The sequence below is a fragment of the Channa argus genome, chromosome 2 (assembly GCF_033026475.1).
Source record: "Channa argus isolate prfri chromosome 2, Channa argus male v1.0, whole genome shotgun sequence".
Lineage (NCBI taxonomy): Eukaryota > Metazoa > Chordata > Actinopteri > Anabantiformes > Channidae > Channa > Channa argus.
This window is the reverse complement of record NC_090198.1, coordinates 7,006,023-7,025,520: the sequence shown is the minus strand read 5'-3', so window position 1 is coordinate 7,025,520 and position 19,498 is coordinate 7,006,023. Positions and strand designations below refer to the sequence as shown.

Genomic DNA, 19,498 nt, shown 5'->3' with positions numbered 1-19,498 from the left:
AGAAAGAAGTCCAGTTTACATGATTCTACCTTCAAACACTGTTGCTAATATTCTCGCATTCATTATTTCACCACTCGCAGAGATGTTTAAAATTGCATAAGAAAAGGACTAAGGAGTGTGTGTATACTGTACACTTAAAATTAAAATGTAGTGACCCAAACACGCACATAGAAATAGTATGGTTGGTTTACTGGTTTTCCACCAAGATGTGGCACATGTAGATTACAATCAAATCACTGACCAGTGCAATAAGGGCGTATAATTATTTAATTTCAGCTTGCTGCTTTATGTGCTGGTGTTCAGTCACCAGCTCTCATTACATATACACAATTGTCCCATTTTAAAACATACATACAAACATAAGTTTGGTTTATTTTCACATCTGCATGTTTAATGATTAGTTATAGGTTATAGGTTCAGGAACCGTAACAACAGGGTTTTCAGGATTGACCAGTGCTGTTCAGATACTGGATTTGCTTCATATTGTGTAGCAGTTCTTAAAATTAAATATTTTGACCTTAAATGAGAACATGACAGTATTTGTTGTTCATAAATATTAAAATGTTTTAGCTTTGCTGTTGTCTTTCTAAATTTTTTTAAAAGAAGAGAGTGAGGAACAGAACGCAAATGAGCCGAGAACATCAGTGAATATATAAGCAACACGTGGCCATACAGAGAACAAAGCGAGTGAGAGAAAAATACAACTTAACTTGCTGATTGTTTCAGGAAAGCAGAAACATAGGTGTGTATCGTGGTTTGGAATGTCCAGTGTAATTCTCTTCCACTGCATGTCTCCTTTTTCATTCATTAACCAAGGAGAACTCAAACAAATTGCAGCAGTAAATTCAAACAACAAAATGATGATTTGTTTTGACTTGTTTTGTTATGTTTGAAAACCATAACACTGCTGCAATTTTTTTTTTTATGTGCCCTAGTGGTAATTGAAGATAAAACCAAAGTTCCTGAGATGTGGTGGAAATGTGCGGCAAAAACTTGTAGTTGTTATTAATGGTTCTCCAGTAACCAAAACTTTAGTTTCCAGCGTAGCTCTAGAGTTTATGTCCCATAATTCCTGGAACTTTTGGAGCCTTACAATGTACTGTATTGCCCAGAACTAGTGATATTTGTGTTGTTTTTTTTTTTTTTCCCCAAATTTCTCCAACATCACAAGTAGTAAGGAGCTAAAGTTGTACTTTCATCTGGTTTATCGGTTTTATTCTTGTGGATACTTTAGTTTCACATGGATTTGCTACACTGTTGAATGCTCAGTTGAAATTTTTTGTTTCTTTGTTTTGCTCAATACCTGGACATGTGACCTGTTAGGAACAATCAAGACAAAATAGGAACTGGAGAAAAATAACTAAGAGTAAAAGCAAAGTTGACAGAGCTTTGTCAGCCCCGAAGAACAACTGAAGAACCTACCATGAGTAAATGAAAGTGTTTTGGGGACTTGCCATATGTGGAGTGGACTCAATGACTGACAGGAGACTGTATCTGCTGATATTAAACTGCTGACATACTTTTTTTTTGCTGTAGGCATGGATCAGATCTTATATTCAGCCTTGTCAGCTACTGGCTTGTCACGCTTGGCCTGGAGTGGATTTGTCCTTGTACACAAGTGAAAGTGATATCCACATTTTCATCAGCTCTTGGGAAGACAGACAGTCTCTCAACAAGAGGCCAAAAGTTGAAAAACCAAAGGCTTCACTAAGCTTTTAAATTATGTGGTTGCTGCTGTGTGGAAGAGAAGTACTGAGCAAGAGTGAAGGAAAGCATCTAACTCAGCAGGGAATGTTGTTGAGAATGTTAAAGCCGTACCTCATGATTCGCTCTGATGCTTGAAACTCTCAGTTGAAAGCTGCTGGGAAAAAAAGGCAGACATTGCCTTCATGTGGCACCTTCTTGGCAAATAAAGTTCCATCAGAGATTTGTCAGACCTTATGTGGATGTCCTTACAGCAGGCTACAGTGTTACAGTGCTCTAGAACACTATATAGCTTGTCTCTTTCAATTTTAAAAACTGTTAAGTCAGTGACTCTTAACAAATGATGTCATTTATGTTTCTGTCTTTAGACAAGTGGAGAGAAGGTGAGTCGATTGAGTTTGGTAGACTTGGCTGGAAGTGAGCGAGCTGCAAAGACTGGAGCAGCAGGAGAACGCCTGAAGGAGGGAAGCAACATTAACAAGTACGTGAGTGCAACCAAATGCAGATATGCAAACTTGTTATTGGCTGTTTACAAAAAGTCCCAACCAGACTTTTTGCCTGAGTCTGAAGTCTAGACTCTTCCACTGTAATACTGCCTGTGTTAAATTTGTTTTGCAATCTTCTTTTTTTTTTTTTTTCTAACATGTAACCTATACATCTTTTTACAACCTTCAACCTTGAATTGTTGAAACAAGCTTGCATCAACACGTAACGTGAGAAGGCTGCACATGCAAAAGGAGGAACACAATGATGCATACCCATGAACAAGCACTTAAAATGATGACCTTGACCTGATGGTTTTTGTGTTTGTCAGGTCGCTGACTACGCTGGGTTTAGTGATCTCAGCATTGGCTGAACAAGGAACTGCCAAGAACAAGACCAAGTTTGTTCCTTACAGGGACTCTGTTCTCACATGGCTACTAAAGGTACATATATGATTAGCGTAACTGTTAGAGAGAAAGAGAATGATGATGATGATTATTTTTTAAGATGACCTGTCTTCTTTCGTCTGCCTCTCTTTAGGACTGTCTAGGTGGCAACAGTCGCACAGCAATGGTTGCAACTGTGAGTCCAGCTGCAGACAACTATGAGGAGACACTGTCAACACTGCGCTATGCAGACCGGGCAAAAAGCATTGTCAACCATGCTGTTGTTAACGAAGACCCCAATGCTCGCATCATCAGGGAGCTCCGAGAGGAAGTAGAGAAACTCAGAGTTCAGCTGACCCAGGCAGAGGTGAAACTTCTCAAAAATGTTTAGAAATTGGGATGTAGAAATGTCTTCTTTTAGACTAATGTCAACTTCTGTGTTTTTCTTCAGTCGTTAAAGGCTCCTGAGCTTAAAGACCGTCTTGAAGAGTCAGAAAAGTTGATTCAAGAGATGACCATCACCTGGGAGGAAAAGCTTCGCAAAACTGAAGAGATTGCACAGGTAAGAAACATGAGACTTGTGAAAACTTAATAGTAAAATAGAGTTTTTTAATCAATAAGATACTATGTCCCATGCTATTGAAAAATTATGTTTGTATTTGTCTTTTTTTAGGAGCGTCAGAAGCAGTTAGAAAGTCTGGGTATTTCTCTTCAGTCTTCAGGGATTAAAGTTGGAGACGATAAGAGTTTTCTTGTTAACCTTAACGCTGACCCTGCCCTTAACGAGCTGCTGGTGTACTACCTGAAGGTAAATACGCATAACCACTTTTTTATCGTGTCTTATTTAATTCTTTATTAACTTGTCCTATTTACATAAAATCACTAATCACATGAAACAGTTTCCAATTTATCTGCCCTTCACATATAAGGCTGGTAGAAATTGGGGAGGGTTGCGTCAGGAAGGGCATCCAGCGTAAAAACTGTGTCATATTAACATGTGGACAATGATCCGCTGTGGCGACCCTGAACTCACGGGATAAGCCGAAAGGACAAAAAAATAAAATAAAATCTTTACATCTCCCACAGTTCATAGGAAATCAAGTTTTAATTTGGTAACTGATGATGGGTACTTATAGAAATAAGTGTTTTGTGTGTTGGGAATCATCAAGAGACAAATTTCATCAGTTAGTGAATAAACAGTTGTCAAGAACAAAATTATTTGATGGGTTAAATCCAAACGGATAAAGTGAGGGGCAAGTGAATTTCAGTGGATGCACTTAAAAAATTTCCTTGCCCTACTAGACATGACTCGTTTATTTATTTGTCAAACTCTAACTTAATGTCATCTTCTAATGTTTTGACTGTTTTGTCTCAGGAACACACAAGGGTGGGATCTGCAGACTCTCAGGACATCCAGCTATGCGGGATGGGCATCCAGGCAGAACACTGTGTTATTGACATTACAGCAGATGCTGCAGTTATCCTCACCCCCTACCGCAATGCTCGGTAAGTACCGTAAAGTAATAGAGCCAGGGTTCATGCCAATTCTGGAGAACATGCATCTAACTTGGGGGGGAAAAGAAGAAAATAAATACTTAGGATCTCACTGGAAGACACAAACACTGTCAATGTTTCTAGCAATAACATTGTTAAATACACATTAGTAAATTCTAATGTCACTGCTGTTTTTACTGTTACACAGGACATGTGTTAATGGTTCTCCAGCAACCAGTGCTCTGCAGCTTCACCATGGTGACCGAATTCTCTGGGGAAACAACCATTTCTTTAGGTAGTTTAAGTTTTTTTTTATGTCAGATCAATGTGTTTAGTACAATTAACATTTTAACCATTAGAAGTTAATAAATTGGACACCTTCTCTGCAGGATCAACCTGCCTAAGCGGCGCTCTCGGGGAGTCGAGGATGAGGAGGGTGATGGTGGGGTGATGAAGAACAGTGGCAGCAGTGAGCAACTGGATGCAGATGGCGACACAGCAAGTGAAGTGTCCAGTGACGTAAGCTTCTCCTATGAGTTTGCCCAGACAGAGGTCATGATGAAGGCACTCGGAAACAATGGTAAGTAGAAAAATGTTATATTTATGTTCCTCATAGACAGGAATAAATTAGTTTAGTGTCCTGACTGTGTTTAGTGACTGGTCTCTTGTTTCCCATCAGACCCCATGCAGGCAGTCCTCCAGTCTCTGGAGAGGCAGCATGAAGAAGAGAAGCGTTCTGCTCTGGAACGACAGAGGCAGATGTACGAGCAGGAGCTCCAACAGCTCCGTAAGAAGCTGAATCCAGATCGTCTGTCCACAGGCCATTCTGGAGCACCGCTGTCTGGTCAGCAAGGTTCAGGACAGCAGTCTCACTACCGCAGCTTGGAAAGACTGAGTGTGGGAGGGATGAGCCATTCAAGCAGTGCCCAGAGTAGACTGAAGCAGTGGAGTGAGGACAGGTAAGGGAGAGAGTGTGTGTGTGGATGCACATGTAAAAAACAAATTGTCAATGCTTCTCTAATTAGCTATTTTTGCTTTGTTTGAATAAGAATTCAAATTGAGCCCATATTCCTTTATATCTTTTGCTCCTTCTTCATTTCTCCTTCCTTGCTGCCTCCTCGCTCCCTCCTGCAGGGAGGCAGTGTTGGTGAGGAGTCTGCGAAGGTTGAGGGAGCAGATAGTGAGGGCAAACCTCTTTGTGCAAGAAGCCTGTTTCATTGCTGAGGAGCTGGAAAGACACACTGAGTACAGAGTGACTCTGCAGATCCCATCAGACAACCTCAATGCAAACCGCAAGGTCTCACACACACAAGCGCACACACACACTCGTGTACAGATTTACTATTCTTGTTATTAACACAGGCCATTCTTTAAATGTGTCTGTGTGTGTAGAGGGATGCTGTGCTTAGTGAACCAGCGATTCAGGTTCGAAGGCGGTGTCGAGGGAAACAGATCTGGAGTTTGGAGAAGATGGAGAACCGTCTGGTGGACATGAGAGAGCTGTATCAGGAGTGGCAGGACTACAACCTCCATCACAATGATAACCCTGTGAGTGAACCTAAAGGACGCCTTCACTCATTAACTTGCTTCTTTTGGGTCTAGTTTGAGTAGTACATGTAAATGAATGCCATTAAACTTCCCTCTGATTTCCCTGTATCAAAATATCTCTCTACTTGTATCCTGAAATGCCTCCAGATGACGTCACTTGGAGGAACATTTAGTTCAGATTATGTTTTCTTGTTGCTCACACTATGGAGTTTTTAATCATGGTCAACCTTCTTTTCCAGAGCTCATACATCCTGACATCATGACATCCTCTGAACACATAATGAAAAACTTAAAAACTCCTCCAGGTGATGTCATCTGGGGGGCTTTTTTAGCTAGAAGCAGAGAAATATTTTATAGATAGACAGTTATAAATATATATAGAGGAAAGTTTAAAAGCATTAATATACATTTACACCCAAAAATAAAGCCATAGAAAGTAAAAGGCTTAAAAAAGTCGCCCTTTAACAAATCTGCTATGTCAATTTTTCCAGTAACCCTGCTTGGTTATCACAGCAGTGCAGTTCATGGCTGTATACATCTATTAAGACGAGATGCAACATATGTGTTGAAGTTTAAGACTGTGAGCAAAATTTCTGCACTTTTATGTTTTAAAGCTGGATGCGAAATGTGCAAATTTTACTGGATGACATGGCCTTTGCTCTGCTTTTGAAATCATAAATAATAAACACCTTATTATTATTATACACTCACGGTCAATGTCTTTTTTAAAATTTACATTCCAGTAAAAAAAAATTTCTGTTCTCCTTGTACTTTACGTAGGTTATGCGCTCGTATTTCCGTCGAGCTGACCCATTCTTTGACGAGCAGGAAAATCACAGTCTCATCGGCGTTGCCAATGTCTTCCTGTCTTGTCTGTTCTATGATGTCAAGCTGCAGTATGCTGTTCCCATAATCAACCAGAAGGGAGAGGTAGGGTTTGCAAACATCGTGTGTGTGTGTGTGTGTGTGTGTGTGTGAGAAAAGGAGTGGTGTATTCCTAAGTGTGAGAAATGCAGCTTTCTTTAGTGCGGTTTTAGAAAAACCCACAAAATACTTCCATTCCACATGTATATTTTAAAAATCTCCAACACCTGTGTCTTGTGACTTTCAAGACAATAGAATGATTCCATAGCAACTTTACCCTGTGGCCAGGTTGCAGGGCGACTCCATGTGGAGATTGTGAGAGTTGGAGGGGGCTTCGAGGACAACATGGCCGGAGGAGATGAACCAGATCACAACCAAGACACTGAATTCCAAGATCGCAAACTTGTCTGCATGGTAACTTTAATGAATCATCAGAGAAAAAAAGCATCATCTTGTACTATTCCGAACTAGTTCAGTCAGCAGTTACTGACCAACCATTCCTGGGTCTTTGTTCTAATCTGATTTTGTGTTTTAATTTAATATAAATGTTTATTTTTTAACCTTTGACCTCTGTATCATCTGCAGATTAAGATCCTGCAGGCCACTGGTCTGCCCCAGTTCCTCTCCAATTTTGTCTTCTGTCAGTACTCATTCTGGGATCAGCCCGAGCCCACCATCGTGGCTCCTGAAGTCGACCCATCATCCTCATCACCTAGCACCAAGGACCCACACTGCATGGTGGTGTTTGACAGCTGCAAGGTGAACACTGGTGACAGATGGAGACAACTCTTATGAGGCCTTTAACAATCAGCTTAAGAGTTTTTGAGATCTGTGTATGGGTTGAAGCATTGTTGTGTATAACAGTAGTTACAGTCATGAGAAAAACGTAAGGGCACTGTTTACAAATTCCTGCCTTTCTGCATAAATTCCAGATAGAACTCAAATATGATCATGAACTTTTAATGTGTGTATTGAACACAAGCATTACTCATACAAAGTGATGGTGAAAAAAGCAATGGCAACTCTAGCCTGCTAGTGTCACCAAAAATCAACTAGAGTCAGATGAAGCTAACCTGCTGTTTAATGAATGAATCGAGAAAGGAGGGGTGGTTTAGAGCTACCTTGACTTAAAAAAAAAAACATTCTGTGTCTATGTACTATACGATTTGCATGTAGCTGGACAGAATCACACAGTAATCTTAAAGATTTAAGATAATTATTAGGCCACACTTAGTTATACAGTGCATCTAGAAAGTATTCACTTTTTTCCACATTTTGTTATGTTTCAGCCTTATTCCAAATGGATAAACCTGTTTTTTTTTCTTCAAAACTCTACAAACAATATCCCATAATGACCCATAATGAAGTTAGTTTGAAATCTTTGCAAATTTATTACAAATAAAAAATGAAATCACATGTACATAAGTATTCACCTCCGTTGCTTTTGTATGTTTAATGGTTGTGTTCAGTAAAAATATGAAAGATCATGATTTTGCCAGCTTAGTGATATTGTGTTTGCCCAAGATCAGGTCAAATTTCATGACCAATTTATGCAAATAAAACATGAAATTTCAAACACTGCCACTACTTTTTTCAAGACTGGAAAATTTGATGGTTTGACACTGGTCTCTGTGGATGCTGTAGGAGCTGGCAGTGTCAGTCACAGAGGAATTCATTGAGTACCTCACAGAAGGAGCAGTTGCCATTGAGGTATACGGACACAGGCAGGCAGATGCAGGCAGGAACCCTGCTCTTTGGGATCTCAGCATCATCCAGGCCAAGACACGCACATTACGAGACAGGTAGTCACACACACACACACTCTCAGTATCCTTTGGTCCTCTTCTTCTGTCCTGCCAGACCAGCTTTACAGCAAATAATGGAAAATCCTAGACACTGGTGTCGCTGATATATACTAATAATTTATGTTTCTGCAGATGGAGTGAGGTAACTCGTCGCCTGGAGCTTTGGATTCAAATCCTAGAGATAAATGAGAACGGAGACTTTGTCCCAGTGGAAGTGGTTCCTGCTAGAGATGTGAGAACTGGGGGAATCTTCCAGCTTCGGCAGGTAGTTCTACACATAATCTTGGATGCCACAACAGGAATCTTCAGCTGTAAAGCCAGCTTAAAAATAATCTAAATGTTTTCAGACTGTTTTGTCTTCTAAGCTTCTGTATCCTGCTCCCCCTTCTTTCCCTACTTTCTAGGGTCAGTCGAGACGGATCCAGGTAGACGTGCGTTCAGTTCAGGACTCGGGTACCATGCCTTTGATAGCAGAGATAGTTCTTGCAGTGTCAGTGGGCTGCGTGGAGATCAGAAACAGCACAGCAAACCATGAAGGAGATGAGATGGACAGTTATCAGGTAGACCAGTTTAATACAGCTCCGTCTACGGCCTTTTTTCCTTTTAGGAATCTTAAATTGAGGTACAGCTGATTTGATTGACTGACTGATTTGTTGAGCAGGAAAGAGATCTGGAGCGCTTGCGTCGGCAGTGGCTGGCTGCTCTCACCAAGCGACAGGAATACCTCGACCAACACCTGCAGAGTCTTGTCAGCAAAGCAGGTAACATGGAAACATATTGTGCATTCAGGGACTCTCACTGCCCACAGATAAAATCACTTAGACCTTCAAAAAAACACTAATTGTATGGCTTTTACCTTTGTTTGTAGCCTTCAGGTATCTTTAGAATTAGGCCATTTTAGATTTGCTGGTGATTAGTATAAAATGTGTTTAATGTATGCTGTGGTTTTGTGTACACAGAAAAGACAGAGGATGACATGGAAAGAGAGGCCCAGCTCCTGGAGTGGCGCTTGACTCTGACAGAGGAGAGAAATGCAGTTATGGTGCCCTCTGCTGGCAGTGGCATTCCTGGCGCACCAGCTGAATGGTACGACACATGCCAGGATATATGTTTGTTTGCTTTTCTATATGCCATTGTGGCTGTCACTGTGACCTTATGTTATTATATTTGACCTTGTTATTTTATTGTTTATGTGGCACAAATGCACCAGCAAGTTTGCATGTTGGTCACAATGTTTGTATGTTTTTTTACAGGGTTCCTTTGCCAGGCATGGAGACTCATATTCCTGTCGTCTTTCTGAACCTCAAACGTACGTCGGTTCCTTGCTAAGATTATAAAAAACGATCTAATACTACAATGTGACTTTATTATTGTATTGTATTCTTTATTGTAAAACTTGAGTTTTACAATAAACACTAACAATTTTATTGGTGGAGTAACTTCACTTTCCTCAGTCTGCTTTCTAATAGTTTTGTTTCTTTTTTTTGTTACTTCAGCTGATGACCTCAGCTCTCAAGACCAGTTTGAGGTTCCTGAAGCTGGTGGTTGGGATGCTACCCTGAGTGGTGAGGATGAGGATGACTTCTTTGACCTGCAGATTGTCAAACATTACGATGGAGAGGTAAAGACGTATCTCCATCAAATATCTTTCTGTGAATGCCCACTGAGGGCCTGATTTATTCAGTCAGTAAGTAACTGTTTTTCACCCCACAGGTAAAAGCTGAGGCATCGTGGGACTCCACTGTCCATGACTGTCCCCAGCTCAGTCGTGGGGGAGCATGGCCCGAGCAGCGTGTGTACCTGACCATAAGGGTCGTGGTTCAGCTAAGTCACCCAGCTGACATGCAACTGGTCCTGAGGAAGAGAATCTGCGTAAATGTTAATCCGGGACGACAGGGATTTGCTCACAACTTTCTCAGAAGGATGTCCACCCGCAGCACCATACCTGGCTGCGGGGTCACATTTGAAGTGGTCTCCAACATCCCCGGGGTGAGAAAAATGAAAACTGTCTCTTTGGGCTGCATGATTCTTGGTAAACTATAAATAAAAAATGTTTGTGTGTGTGTGTTGGTATCGGCAGTGAAGTGTAAAGTTTGTTTTGATTCTTCTTACTTTCTTCCTGCTCTAATGCGTGTGTGTCTGTCTCTCTAAACCTAATGACACACAAAATCTCTTTCTGTTGTGGTTACCTGAAAAATAATACGTTTGACATTTAATGTGACTTTTACTTACTTACTAAATAAATATACAGTAAGAGATTTGAAATGACTTGGCAGTGAAGAGACAGTAAAATGGAGGAATGAAATAATGGTTAGGGTGGGGGTCTACTGCAAAGCAAGTTTTTTTTAGGATTGTACGATGGGGGGCAAAAAGTCCACGCAGATTTCTTGAAATGAATGAGCGGAGTCGCCTTGCTAAATGACCGTGATTAGTCATTGAAAACCAAGCTAGTCGGCAGTCAGCATGCGACTCCTTGATGATTGACTCATTGGTCAGAAATATGAACATCTTGATTGTTGTGTACACCCCCTGCAGGGTAGCTTGCATGCAAACAGTATTGTTTTCATGCCAGAATGAGATTGAATGAGGTCAAACTCGACAACAAAAAAATCATATATTGTGCAGCCCTAATATTTTCCTGACGATAACAAGAGCATGATGTATTTTTGCCATCAGGATGCCCCTGGATCAGAAGACAGGGAGATGCTGGCCCGGCTTGCTGCCAGCGCGCACAACAGCCAATCACCTGACGATGAGGCTGCTATTGAGAAATACCTCAGAAGTGTCCTGAGTCTTGAGAACATCCTGACACTGGATAGACTCAGACAGGTAGGTGGAAAACGGTGGTCAAGCATGCAGTGTCTATGAATGTTTGAAGTTTTAGCAAACCCAGCAGCTTTAATTCATTCTGCTTTTTACTGTGTCAATTTAGTATTTTTATTTTTTACATTTTAGTGTTGTTTTTTTTTTAGGAGGTGGCTGTGAAGGAGCAACTGGCTAGCAGAGGGAGGAGCAACAGACGGAGCCTCAGTTCTCCTTCCGTCCATCGGGTAAAACACTAATACAATATGTTTTACCATAGATTATGCCGATATATTATCATATAATTTTAAGTTGGTAAAGGCAGTCGTCCACGGACCACAGGGTCAGTGGTTCGATCCCCGGTCCCGGCTATATGTCGAAGTGTCTCTGGGCAAGACACTGAACCTCTAACAGCCCCTTCCCCTCCCCAGCTGTGCAGTGCCGGTCCAAGCCCTTGTGTCAGGAAGGGCATCCGTTATAAAAAACTGTGCCAAATCAACATGCAGACAATGATCCGCTGTGGCGACCCTGAACTCACAGGATAAGCCGAAAGGACAAAAAATAAAAAATAATAATAATATTTTTTTTTTTTTCAATATGCTTTCTTTCTGTCCATCCTCAGCTCTCAGGAAGTAGACAGGACCTGTCCACAACCTGCCTTCTGGACGAAAAGGTAATGCACGTTTTTTGTTTTGTTTTTTTCTTGTTCACAGTATAGTTGAGTCTTCTGATATTTTAAAATTATTTTCAAACCTGTCATGTTTCTGCTTCTCAGGGTCGATGGGAAAGTCAGCAGGATATCTTCATGCCTTCTCAGTTTCAGCGCACCCTCCCCCGCCCAGCCTCTTCTCCTTCTACCTACTCCACCTCCCCGTCTTCATCCCCTACTCCCTTTGCCACGACTCCCCCACAGAATCAGGAACCAGAGCCAGGTAATCCCCTTTACCTCCATTATGTCTACTCCCCTCTACTCCTTTCTCCCCCATAAAGTCTATTTAACTCCATTCTTCTTTCATTCTGCTTTCTTTGGTTTCGAACTACATTTATTTATTTTCTACGTACGCTTATCTTAATTAGACTTGAAGCTCATTTTTCCAGACGATCTCCTCCTCTTCCTTTGCATATCCTGTTCTTACTTTATACAATATTGGGTCTCTTTCTATTCTCATCAACTTCTTTCTCATCTCTCATCATAGTCATTAACATACTGGTGTCAAAATTCATGTTTATGTAACATGGTTTCAATTAAACCTGTTTTAAAAAAAAACAGAATTAATTGATAATTGGTTGTCATCTAATATATATCTGTTTAATCTATTTCTCAATCCAATGATTTTCTTTATTTTTTTATCACATTGTTATGCTAGATCAACCATCCAGCTGATGTCTTTGTCAGTCTATCACTGTGTTGGAGGATTTGCCATTTCTTGGACTTGCTATCAACTTCCTGTCTTAATGTTTCATGCTTCCCCAACCTCCCACACCTCTTCATGTCCTCGCCTCTTTCCACTCTTCTGCCTATTTTTTCTCCTTTCTGGATTTTCCCCCCTACTTCCCTTCCCCAGGTCGTTCAGGACTTGCTGCCTCTTATTTTTCAGTTAAGGCGCTGGTTCCTCAGATGCCCAAACTGCTCAAGTCACTGTTTCCGGCACGAGATGACAAGAAGGAGCTGAGACCCTCACCACACAACCAGCAGGTCAACAGAAACGGTCTAGTTGTTGTACAGCTCAGCTCAGTGCCTCACCTTGACAGTTCTAGCAGCTCTTGTGACTTTATAATTAAAACCAAATTAACTAAGGTGTTTACATGTGGCACGTGTAGAATTTGGGGATCTTGGCTGAAGAAATGTAAAATATATTATTAGTATTAAACTATGCAAAACTGGTAAAACCAGTAGATTTCCAGCAGACTCGGTGTTTGTGTATGCATACATGTTTTCTTATCTTCTTGTCCCAACCTAGTTTGTTGTTCCTCTACAGCATGTGCCTCGCATCGTGACCTCCTCGGGAGGGGATGACAGTCGAGTAAAGGTTGAAACGGTGAGATTTTGTCCTGTCTTTCTTCCCCTCAAATGTTGATCTGAGTTTGTTTTATTGCCTCATGGTTGACACACAACATGAGATTTTATTTGAGTATTTATACATGAGTATTTACCAATGCTGCCTAATGTGCAAAGTGCCCCTTTTACAGAATTGCAGTGTGGGGGGGAAAAAGTTGAGTTAATATGGGACTTCAGACAAGTCTGAATGAGACCAATCAGATGAGCAACTTACCACCAAGTCATTTCATACAGTAAATAAAAGAACTGGGTGTTTAAATGTGGGATTTGACTGCTGGAGCCTCGTTTCAGCTTTGGGGCTCGGATTTTACTCAAAATGACGACTCTGCATTTTGTTTCAAATCACTCACAATAAAACCACTTTAGGAAAGAATCAGAATTACAACAGCCCAGAATCAGTTACACTCATTGTATATGAGCATGTCAGTACTGTGTTACAACTGCTACCATGATTATTGTTTATTCTTGTTCCACCTCTGTCTGGTTCCGCTATATTTTGCAGTACTGCATGTGTAGATTTCTTTGTTTTTGACCTTTTTAATTAATTCACTTATTAGCTTATTAGTGTGTAGTCAACCACTATGTGGCTCCAAATGTCAAATATGTGATGCAGCAGATGCTCCTACAAATAACTCACTTAACATAACCTAGAGTCCTTAATATTACAAAAGGTAATTTTAAAAATTTGGGGGAAATTGATTGTTTTATTATTTTGTCTTGTCTGCATGCTCTTGACTGTGTCTCTCTTTCAACGTGAACTGTCGGTTTCCTGTAGACTGCTATTCCGCGGCCCCCAGCCAAAGACAGACAGGCAGAGTCCCCAGAGGTCCCTCCTCTTCCTGTGCATGACCCGCATGACACCAACCCCCTCAGCCCCCTCAGCCAATCATCAAGTGGCTACTTCTCCACTAGTGTTTCTACAGTTACCCTGTCTGAAGTTCTCCAACCTTCCTCCTCTTCTTCCTCCCTCATGGGTACTGAGACTGCGTTACCCACAAACTCCAAGCTGCTGGATCCTGACAGAAATGATGTTTTGACCTCTGCTTCTCAGTGTGATTCCAGAGTGGCCATCGTTGCTCCCCCCGCTTACCACAGCTCAGTCAATCATTGCACCGTCACAGTGGAAAACACCTGCTCTAAACACATGCTGACAAACTCAGGAGGAGGAGGTAGTGAAAGTTATGAGAGGTTGGAGATCCTTGTGGACGATGAAGAACATACCCGTGACAATGCAGTGCCTGATTGGCTGATTGAGGGGGCATATGTTACAGTAGGAAGCAATAAGGCTGGGACAGTGCGCTACGTGGGAGTGGCACAGTTTGCTGAGGGAGTGTGGGTGGGGGTGGAGCTGGACACACCTGTAGGTAGGTACTTACAAATTACACAAATAACCTAAAAACTACTGCTTTTGATTGGTGGAGCTGTTCAGTGTAGTGATGCAATGTGTTTTCTTCCTACAGGTAAGAATGATGGCTCCGTTGGGGGTCATCGGTATTTCCACTGTAAACCAGGATATGGGGTCCTAGTTCGTCCAGACCGGCTGTCCTGTCGCGATCGGACTACTCGGCAGATTGGAGAGTGCGCCCCTCCTGCCCACGTCCCCGTCCTGCGAGGAGAAGCCATTGTTGCCCGGCGGGGGGAGAACCGCAAGTCCTGGAGCAGTTGAGACAGGGACACCCGAATCTGGAAGCAAGAGATGAACACCCCACAGCCTCTTCCTCCTCGTCTTTTCATCTTCTCTTCCAGCTATGCAGCAGGCTCCTACATCAGAACTTACTGCCCACCTCCCTATAGTTCTAAACTAAATTTGCTACATCTGTTCACAAAATGGATAGAATCAAAGTCAGTGAAGAAACTATTATGAACAATGCAACTAAGTTAAAGACTTTTAAAGAGAATAAAAGATTATGGAAGGACAGTTTATCATGTGGGAAAATATTACAAGGTAAATTGCAAATTGCAGTTAATGGTTAGACCATGTGCCAGAATTCTTGAAGTAGACTTCTCTTGATCCAGACTGACACTTGTTAGAACGAGTCACTCCCTTTTGGACTGGTTTTCTTTTTTGTTGAACATATAGATCCTCCCAGTATGTGCCTTCACCATCGCTCAATTTGCATTTGTGTTTTTTTTTTTTTGTTTTGTTTTTTCTGTGTTTTTAATTTAGAGGATGCCTTGTGGTAAGTTTGAGGTGATCTCAGGGACTGTAGAGGAAAAAAGACGGGGGGGGTGCACGTTTGTGAGTGTATTTGTAAATGTTGTACAGTGTTTTATATTGTCATAGTCTTGTCGGTGAAGTCATGTCCTCATTGGACAAAGCCACTATGAGAGCGAGTTGTACTGGGAGGCTTTAAAAGTCGATTTTGCACTGGAGATGTTGGATAAGTAGCTTCTGTATGTAAACAGAACGTTCGTGTGTGTGTGGCCATGATGCAGTGAGACAGAGAGGTAGATGATGTGTTGACGGACTCCTCAAACTAGAGCTGCAACAATTTAATTAATCTGCTATTATTTTGACAGTTTTTTAGTAATTTTTAAAGCAATAATGCCAAACGTTGTTTGGATCGAGCTTCTCAGATGTTAGGTTTTGATGCATTTTATACACATAAGGATTCATTAAAATATTCAGCAGATTACTTGAGAATAAAAGAAATGGATAGTTGCAGCCCTACCTCAAACTAGTTTTAGAAATATGATGATGGTTGTTGAAAGCCTTTAACTAAAGGATATTCTCCATCTAAGAGGACTGTCTGGATGCCGCTTTCTGACCTCAGATATAATGGTGATCCTCTGCAAGTGACCAGTGACGCGATCACTGGGAGGTGCTGCCTGGACGAGGATGTTGGTGATGTACTGGTGGAAATGAGGACGTGTATGTGTTAAGGAACAGAAAGTGAGATGGATGGTGGGTGTTTTCACTCATGGGAAAAGAACTAGTTTGACTCTATGCATTTGATTGAAAGGAATCTAGTTTTTATCTTTTCTTTTCTAAAAGGACTCATGTGGGACAATGAGCTCCAAGTACGTTTTGGGAGAGTATTAAATGCAGAAGCAGTTCTGACTCAGTTAAAGACAGGACAACACGACGAGCAGACTTAAGTAGTTTATTAAAGATTCCAGAGGAGTCTAAACAAATCTCCCTGATGGGGTTGCTACATCTACAAAGTAGAATCCCTGTGCTACAGACACACAGATGGGAAATAGTCTGCGGAAGAGAGGAAAGGATTTTATTATTGATCTTAATTAGTCTCTAGTGTTTTGGAGCTTTCCCTGTATTTATATATATACTAAAACTGAGGATTGATCTGCTGCTTTAATTTGTTTGATTATTTTTAAAATCCAATCTAATCGAAACCTTGAACTTTTTGGGAGGACTAGTGTAAGGTCAGTGCAGTCTCACCAAGTGAGCTAAAGGCATCTGCTGACGGCTTCATTTAATGGTTGAAAATGAATTGATCCACAGTATTTGGGTAATTCCTCCTGTTTACAGCAGCGTAAGCTTATTCTGATGTTGGAAAAACTAGAATATGTTTGACATTGACATGTCATTGGTTTCCCCGAAGCCAGGATTGCCTTCTTTAGGCTGTTTCTATGGTAACAGTTAATTATTGGACACAGTAGAATCTATGAAGATTTCTGATGATGCTTTTATATCTTATTTGGGATAATGTATGAGCATGTATTCACGCACAGTATGTCTGAACACTATCATCTTTATGGATACTATCTTTATCTTTTCATTTCTTTATCATTTTCTTATATCAAGAGGCATGATTTTACTATTTATATTTAAAATGCTTGTACACATGCCTTTATTGCATATAAATGAATGCCTTTTTTAATTTTAATAAATTTTGCACAAATGATTCCATGAAAATTGCTGCTATTAGCACTGTAAATCTATCTGTAAATGGATCAAGTGATTCATTTAACACTCTCTATCTCCTACTGTACGAGCTAATGTTTCTGTTTTTTCTTTATCCCAGATAAGGAAATGTAAGTCGGTGCATTTAATTTTAAAGTTAAAGTAAAGAGATGAAATATTTATCACCACAGTTGAGTCATTAAGTGTATATACAGCATATTGTCATTGCTTGAAGTGCAGGACCCTGGAGTTTTCTGATTGGTTGGCTGGTTACTGTAGGTGGCTTATTAGGTTTGGTTTGTTATTGGTCAGCGGGATGTGAAGTGGTTTATTGGTTGGACTCTTAAATATTGTGGTTCATAACAGTTATGTAGTAATGAAGATCAAAGTTAAGTTTCCATGTGTATTGTGTGTGAGATAGTGAGTCTTGACTTTTTGTGTGTGTGTTTGTGTTGATGTTTGTCCTCACCATGATGGGAAGCCACCAGCAGCTGCCCCTTTAGACGTCTGCTTTTTCTGACAGATCTAAAATTCCAGTCTCTGTTCCTGGTGGAATTTCCCATCCTGGTCTCTGCTTGGACGCTGTTGTAGGGGTTTGAGATCACTTCAGGCTTCTGGATGTTCCTTTATGTTATTGTGCCTCAGAAACCATGTGACCATTTATCTTCCACACACTGTTTTCATATCAAAATTTTAATTATTTGCACAAAAAACCTATCTCCAGAGTGAATCGAAGATGTCCGATCTGAAACGCTTTTAAATGTTCTCAACGTACCGTTTTTTGTTTTATTGTTTTTTCAGCCTCGAGTTCTTATTTAGTTTTTTTATTGGAGCAATATTCCTTCACTTGTAGTGTTCTACATGACAGCAGTGCTAGGTTCAAGTGTAGCAGTAAGACATGACAACATAAACACACCATGCTCCTCTGGAACTCGCCACATAGTTTGCTGCATCATTATTTTATTGCTTCATTAGACAGAGTGCAGTGCTGACGTTAGGAAATGTGCAGCTCCTGAGCGGCGTGATGCCCAGGGCAGTGCAAACCGTTTTGTTAAGAAACTGTAAAAGGAGATTAGTAAATAGCAATAGTAATCGTTTTGATCACAATGACTGTTTTGTGGTGGTCTGCATTTGTGCCACAGTGCAGATTAGAGCAAAGCCAGCAGCAGTGTTATTTATGTGACTGAATCAATCATCAGAACCACATTTAGTTGTAGTTTTATTGAGGCGGTTTGTGTCCAAGTATATGCAAAGTGCATTTGGATCTGTAATAATCTTCAATCCTGCAGAATGGTTTGATTTTTTTTTGTTTGTTTGTTTCTTTTGTTGTGCTCACAATTGGTCCCATATCTTCGTTGCACACATCTCCTATAACATTCCCTGCAGCTCTGCGCTAACCAACTATGGGATCATTGGTCTGGAGAAACATGGGCCAAAATGTGGCATTTAACCTGGAACCAGATCCCAGCTGTAATTTAACATGCTGTATATCTCGGTGTACTCTGGTACTCTTTTCAACTAGAAAGACGTTTCTGTTCAGCCTTCAGTTATTCCGCACAGGGAATTCAATTCATACAAGTACAAAATGTTTTTGAATTTGTGTTGGACAAAAAAAATCTTCCTGCCTTGGTAGTTCTCACCTTGTTACTACCTCCTGTCCTTGGTCTTGTTTATCCAAAATGCTCTGCCAACTTCTTCCCTGAGGCCTTTTAGCTGACAAGAGTTGTCGATTTATATCTTCGTCACTTGTGAACTGGCTGCATCCAGTTCACTTTGTTCTCACACATTCTAATACTAAACCACACAAATGAGCAATATGTGGCTGTTAGGTGATGCAGTACAGCCGTTTTGCAGGTGCACAGCCTTTTCTGACCTTTTTTCTTTTTAGTTTCTTTTTTTGGGGTGGGAGGTGGAGTGGCAGCTCCTCCTCTTGGTGCATTATAAGGGCCAGTTGGTATCAATATTCTTTCTAGGTACCAGCAGCCACATTTAATTGAGCTGTGTAATGGAAAGCTTATAAGAGCACTTACAGAGACTGTTTGGTGCTTGCTAAGTCAGGGAGTTTTAGTAGAAACATGTTACCAGTGCAAAAAAAACAAAACAAAACCCTCCACATTCATCTGAAGATAAATTTAAATAATTGTTTGTGGTTTTAATGTGGCCTTAGCCTGGTCGACAGTATTACTGTATCTCAATTGTTCTAACTAATCACCAATCATGAGTTGGTTTGTCTTGATGTGTCATTTGTATGTGTGCACCATCGGAGTGGTTCTATGTATGTGTATATACAGTATGCGCATATTAAAACCTATAAAAAGACATTTGAGCACAAGTTTAGGTTTTGATTAATTTAATTGTTTTATGTAATTTTATGCTGCAATCCAAAGAATAAACATGTATTATAATACATTTATAATTTTTTTTTTCCATCAGAACCATAATCAGGAAAGAAAAAAAATAATAAAAAGAGCAAGATTAACACAGCATT

At 40.6% G+C, this 19,498-nt stretch overlaps 1 protein-coding gene across 4 annotated transcripts in view; it reads left to right on the top strand.

The window, feature by feature from the left end:
- kif13ba (kinesin family member 13Ba) overlaps positions 1-19,329 on the top strand; it is a 41,383-nt gene extending 22,054 nt beyond the window's left edge. For 3 of the 4 annotated variants that reach the window (XM_067495049.1, XM_067495048.1, XM_067495050.1), the window contains 30 exons: positions 2,073-2,185; positions 2,519-2,630; positions 2,728-2,940; positions 3,025-3,135; positions 3,247-3,381; positions 3,949-4,079; positions 4,276-4,362; positions 4,457-4,647; positions 4,747-5,026; positions 5,202-5,364; positions 5,460-5,615; positions 6,396-6,545; positions 6,768-6,893; positions 7,065-7,238; positions 8,124-8,281; positions 8,417-8,549; positions 8,689-8,844; positions 8,946-9,045; positions 9,244-9,370; positions 9,538-9,593; positions 9,781-9,905; positions 9,998-10,273; positions 10,961-11,113; positions 11,257-11,334; positions 11,709-11,759; positions 11,862-12,018; positions 12,652-12,782; positions 13,066-13,125; positions 13,921-14,509; positions 14,606-19,329. In XM_067495049.1, coding sequence (XP_067351150.1) covers positions 2,073-2,185; positions 2,519-2,630; positions 2,728-2,940; positions 3,025-3,135; positions 3,247-3,381; positions 3,949-4,079; positions 4,276-4,362; positions 4,457-4,647; positions 4,747-5,026; positions 5,202-5,364; positions 5,460-5,615; positions 6,396-6,545; positions 6,768-6,893; positions 7,065-7,238; positions 8,124-8,281; positions 8,417-8,549; positions 8,689-8,844; positions 8,946-9,045; positions 9,244-9,370; positions 9,538-9,593; positions 9,781-9,905; positions 9,998-10,273; positions 10,961-11,113; positions 11,257-11,334; positions 11,709-11,759; positions 11,862-12,018; positions 12,652-12,782; positions 13,066-13,125; positions 13,921-14,509; positions 14,606-14,811 — 4,698 coding nt within the window. In that variant the 3' untranslated portion in view covers positions 14,812-19,329. The remainder of the gene's footprint in view (positions 1-2,072; positions 2,186-2,518; positions 2,631-2,727; positions 2,941-3,024; positions 3,136-3,246; positions 3,382-3,948; positions 4,080-4,275; positions 4,363-4,456; positions 4,648-4,746; positions 5,027-5,201; positions 5,365-5,459; positions 5,616-6,395; positions 6,546-6,767; positions 6,894-7,064; positions 7,239-8,123; positions 8,282-8,416; positions 8,550-8,688; positions 8,845-8,945; positions 9,046-9,243; positions 9,371-9,537; positions 9,594-9,780; positions 9,906-9,997; positions 10,274-10,960; positions 11,114-11,256; positions 11,335-11,708; positions 11,760-11,861; positions 12,019-12,651; positions 12,783-13,065; positions 13,126-13,920; positions 14,510-14,605) is intronic. The other variant, XM_067495052.1, reaches the window with a different exon arrangement.
- The last annotated feature ends 169 nt before the right edge of the window (positions 19,330-19,498 follow it).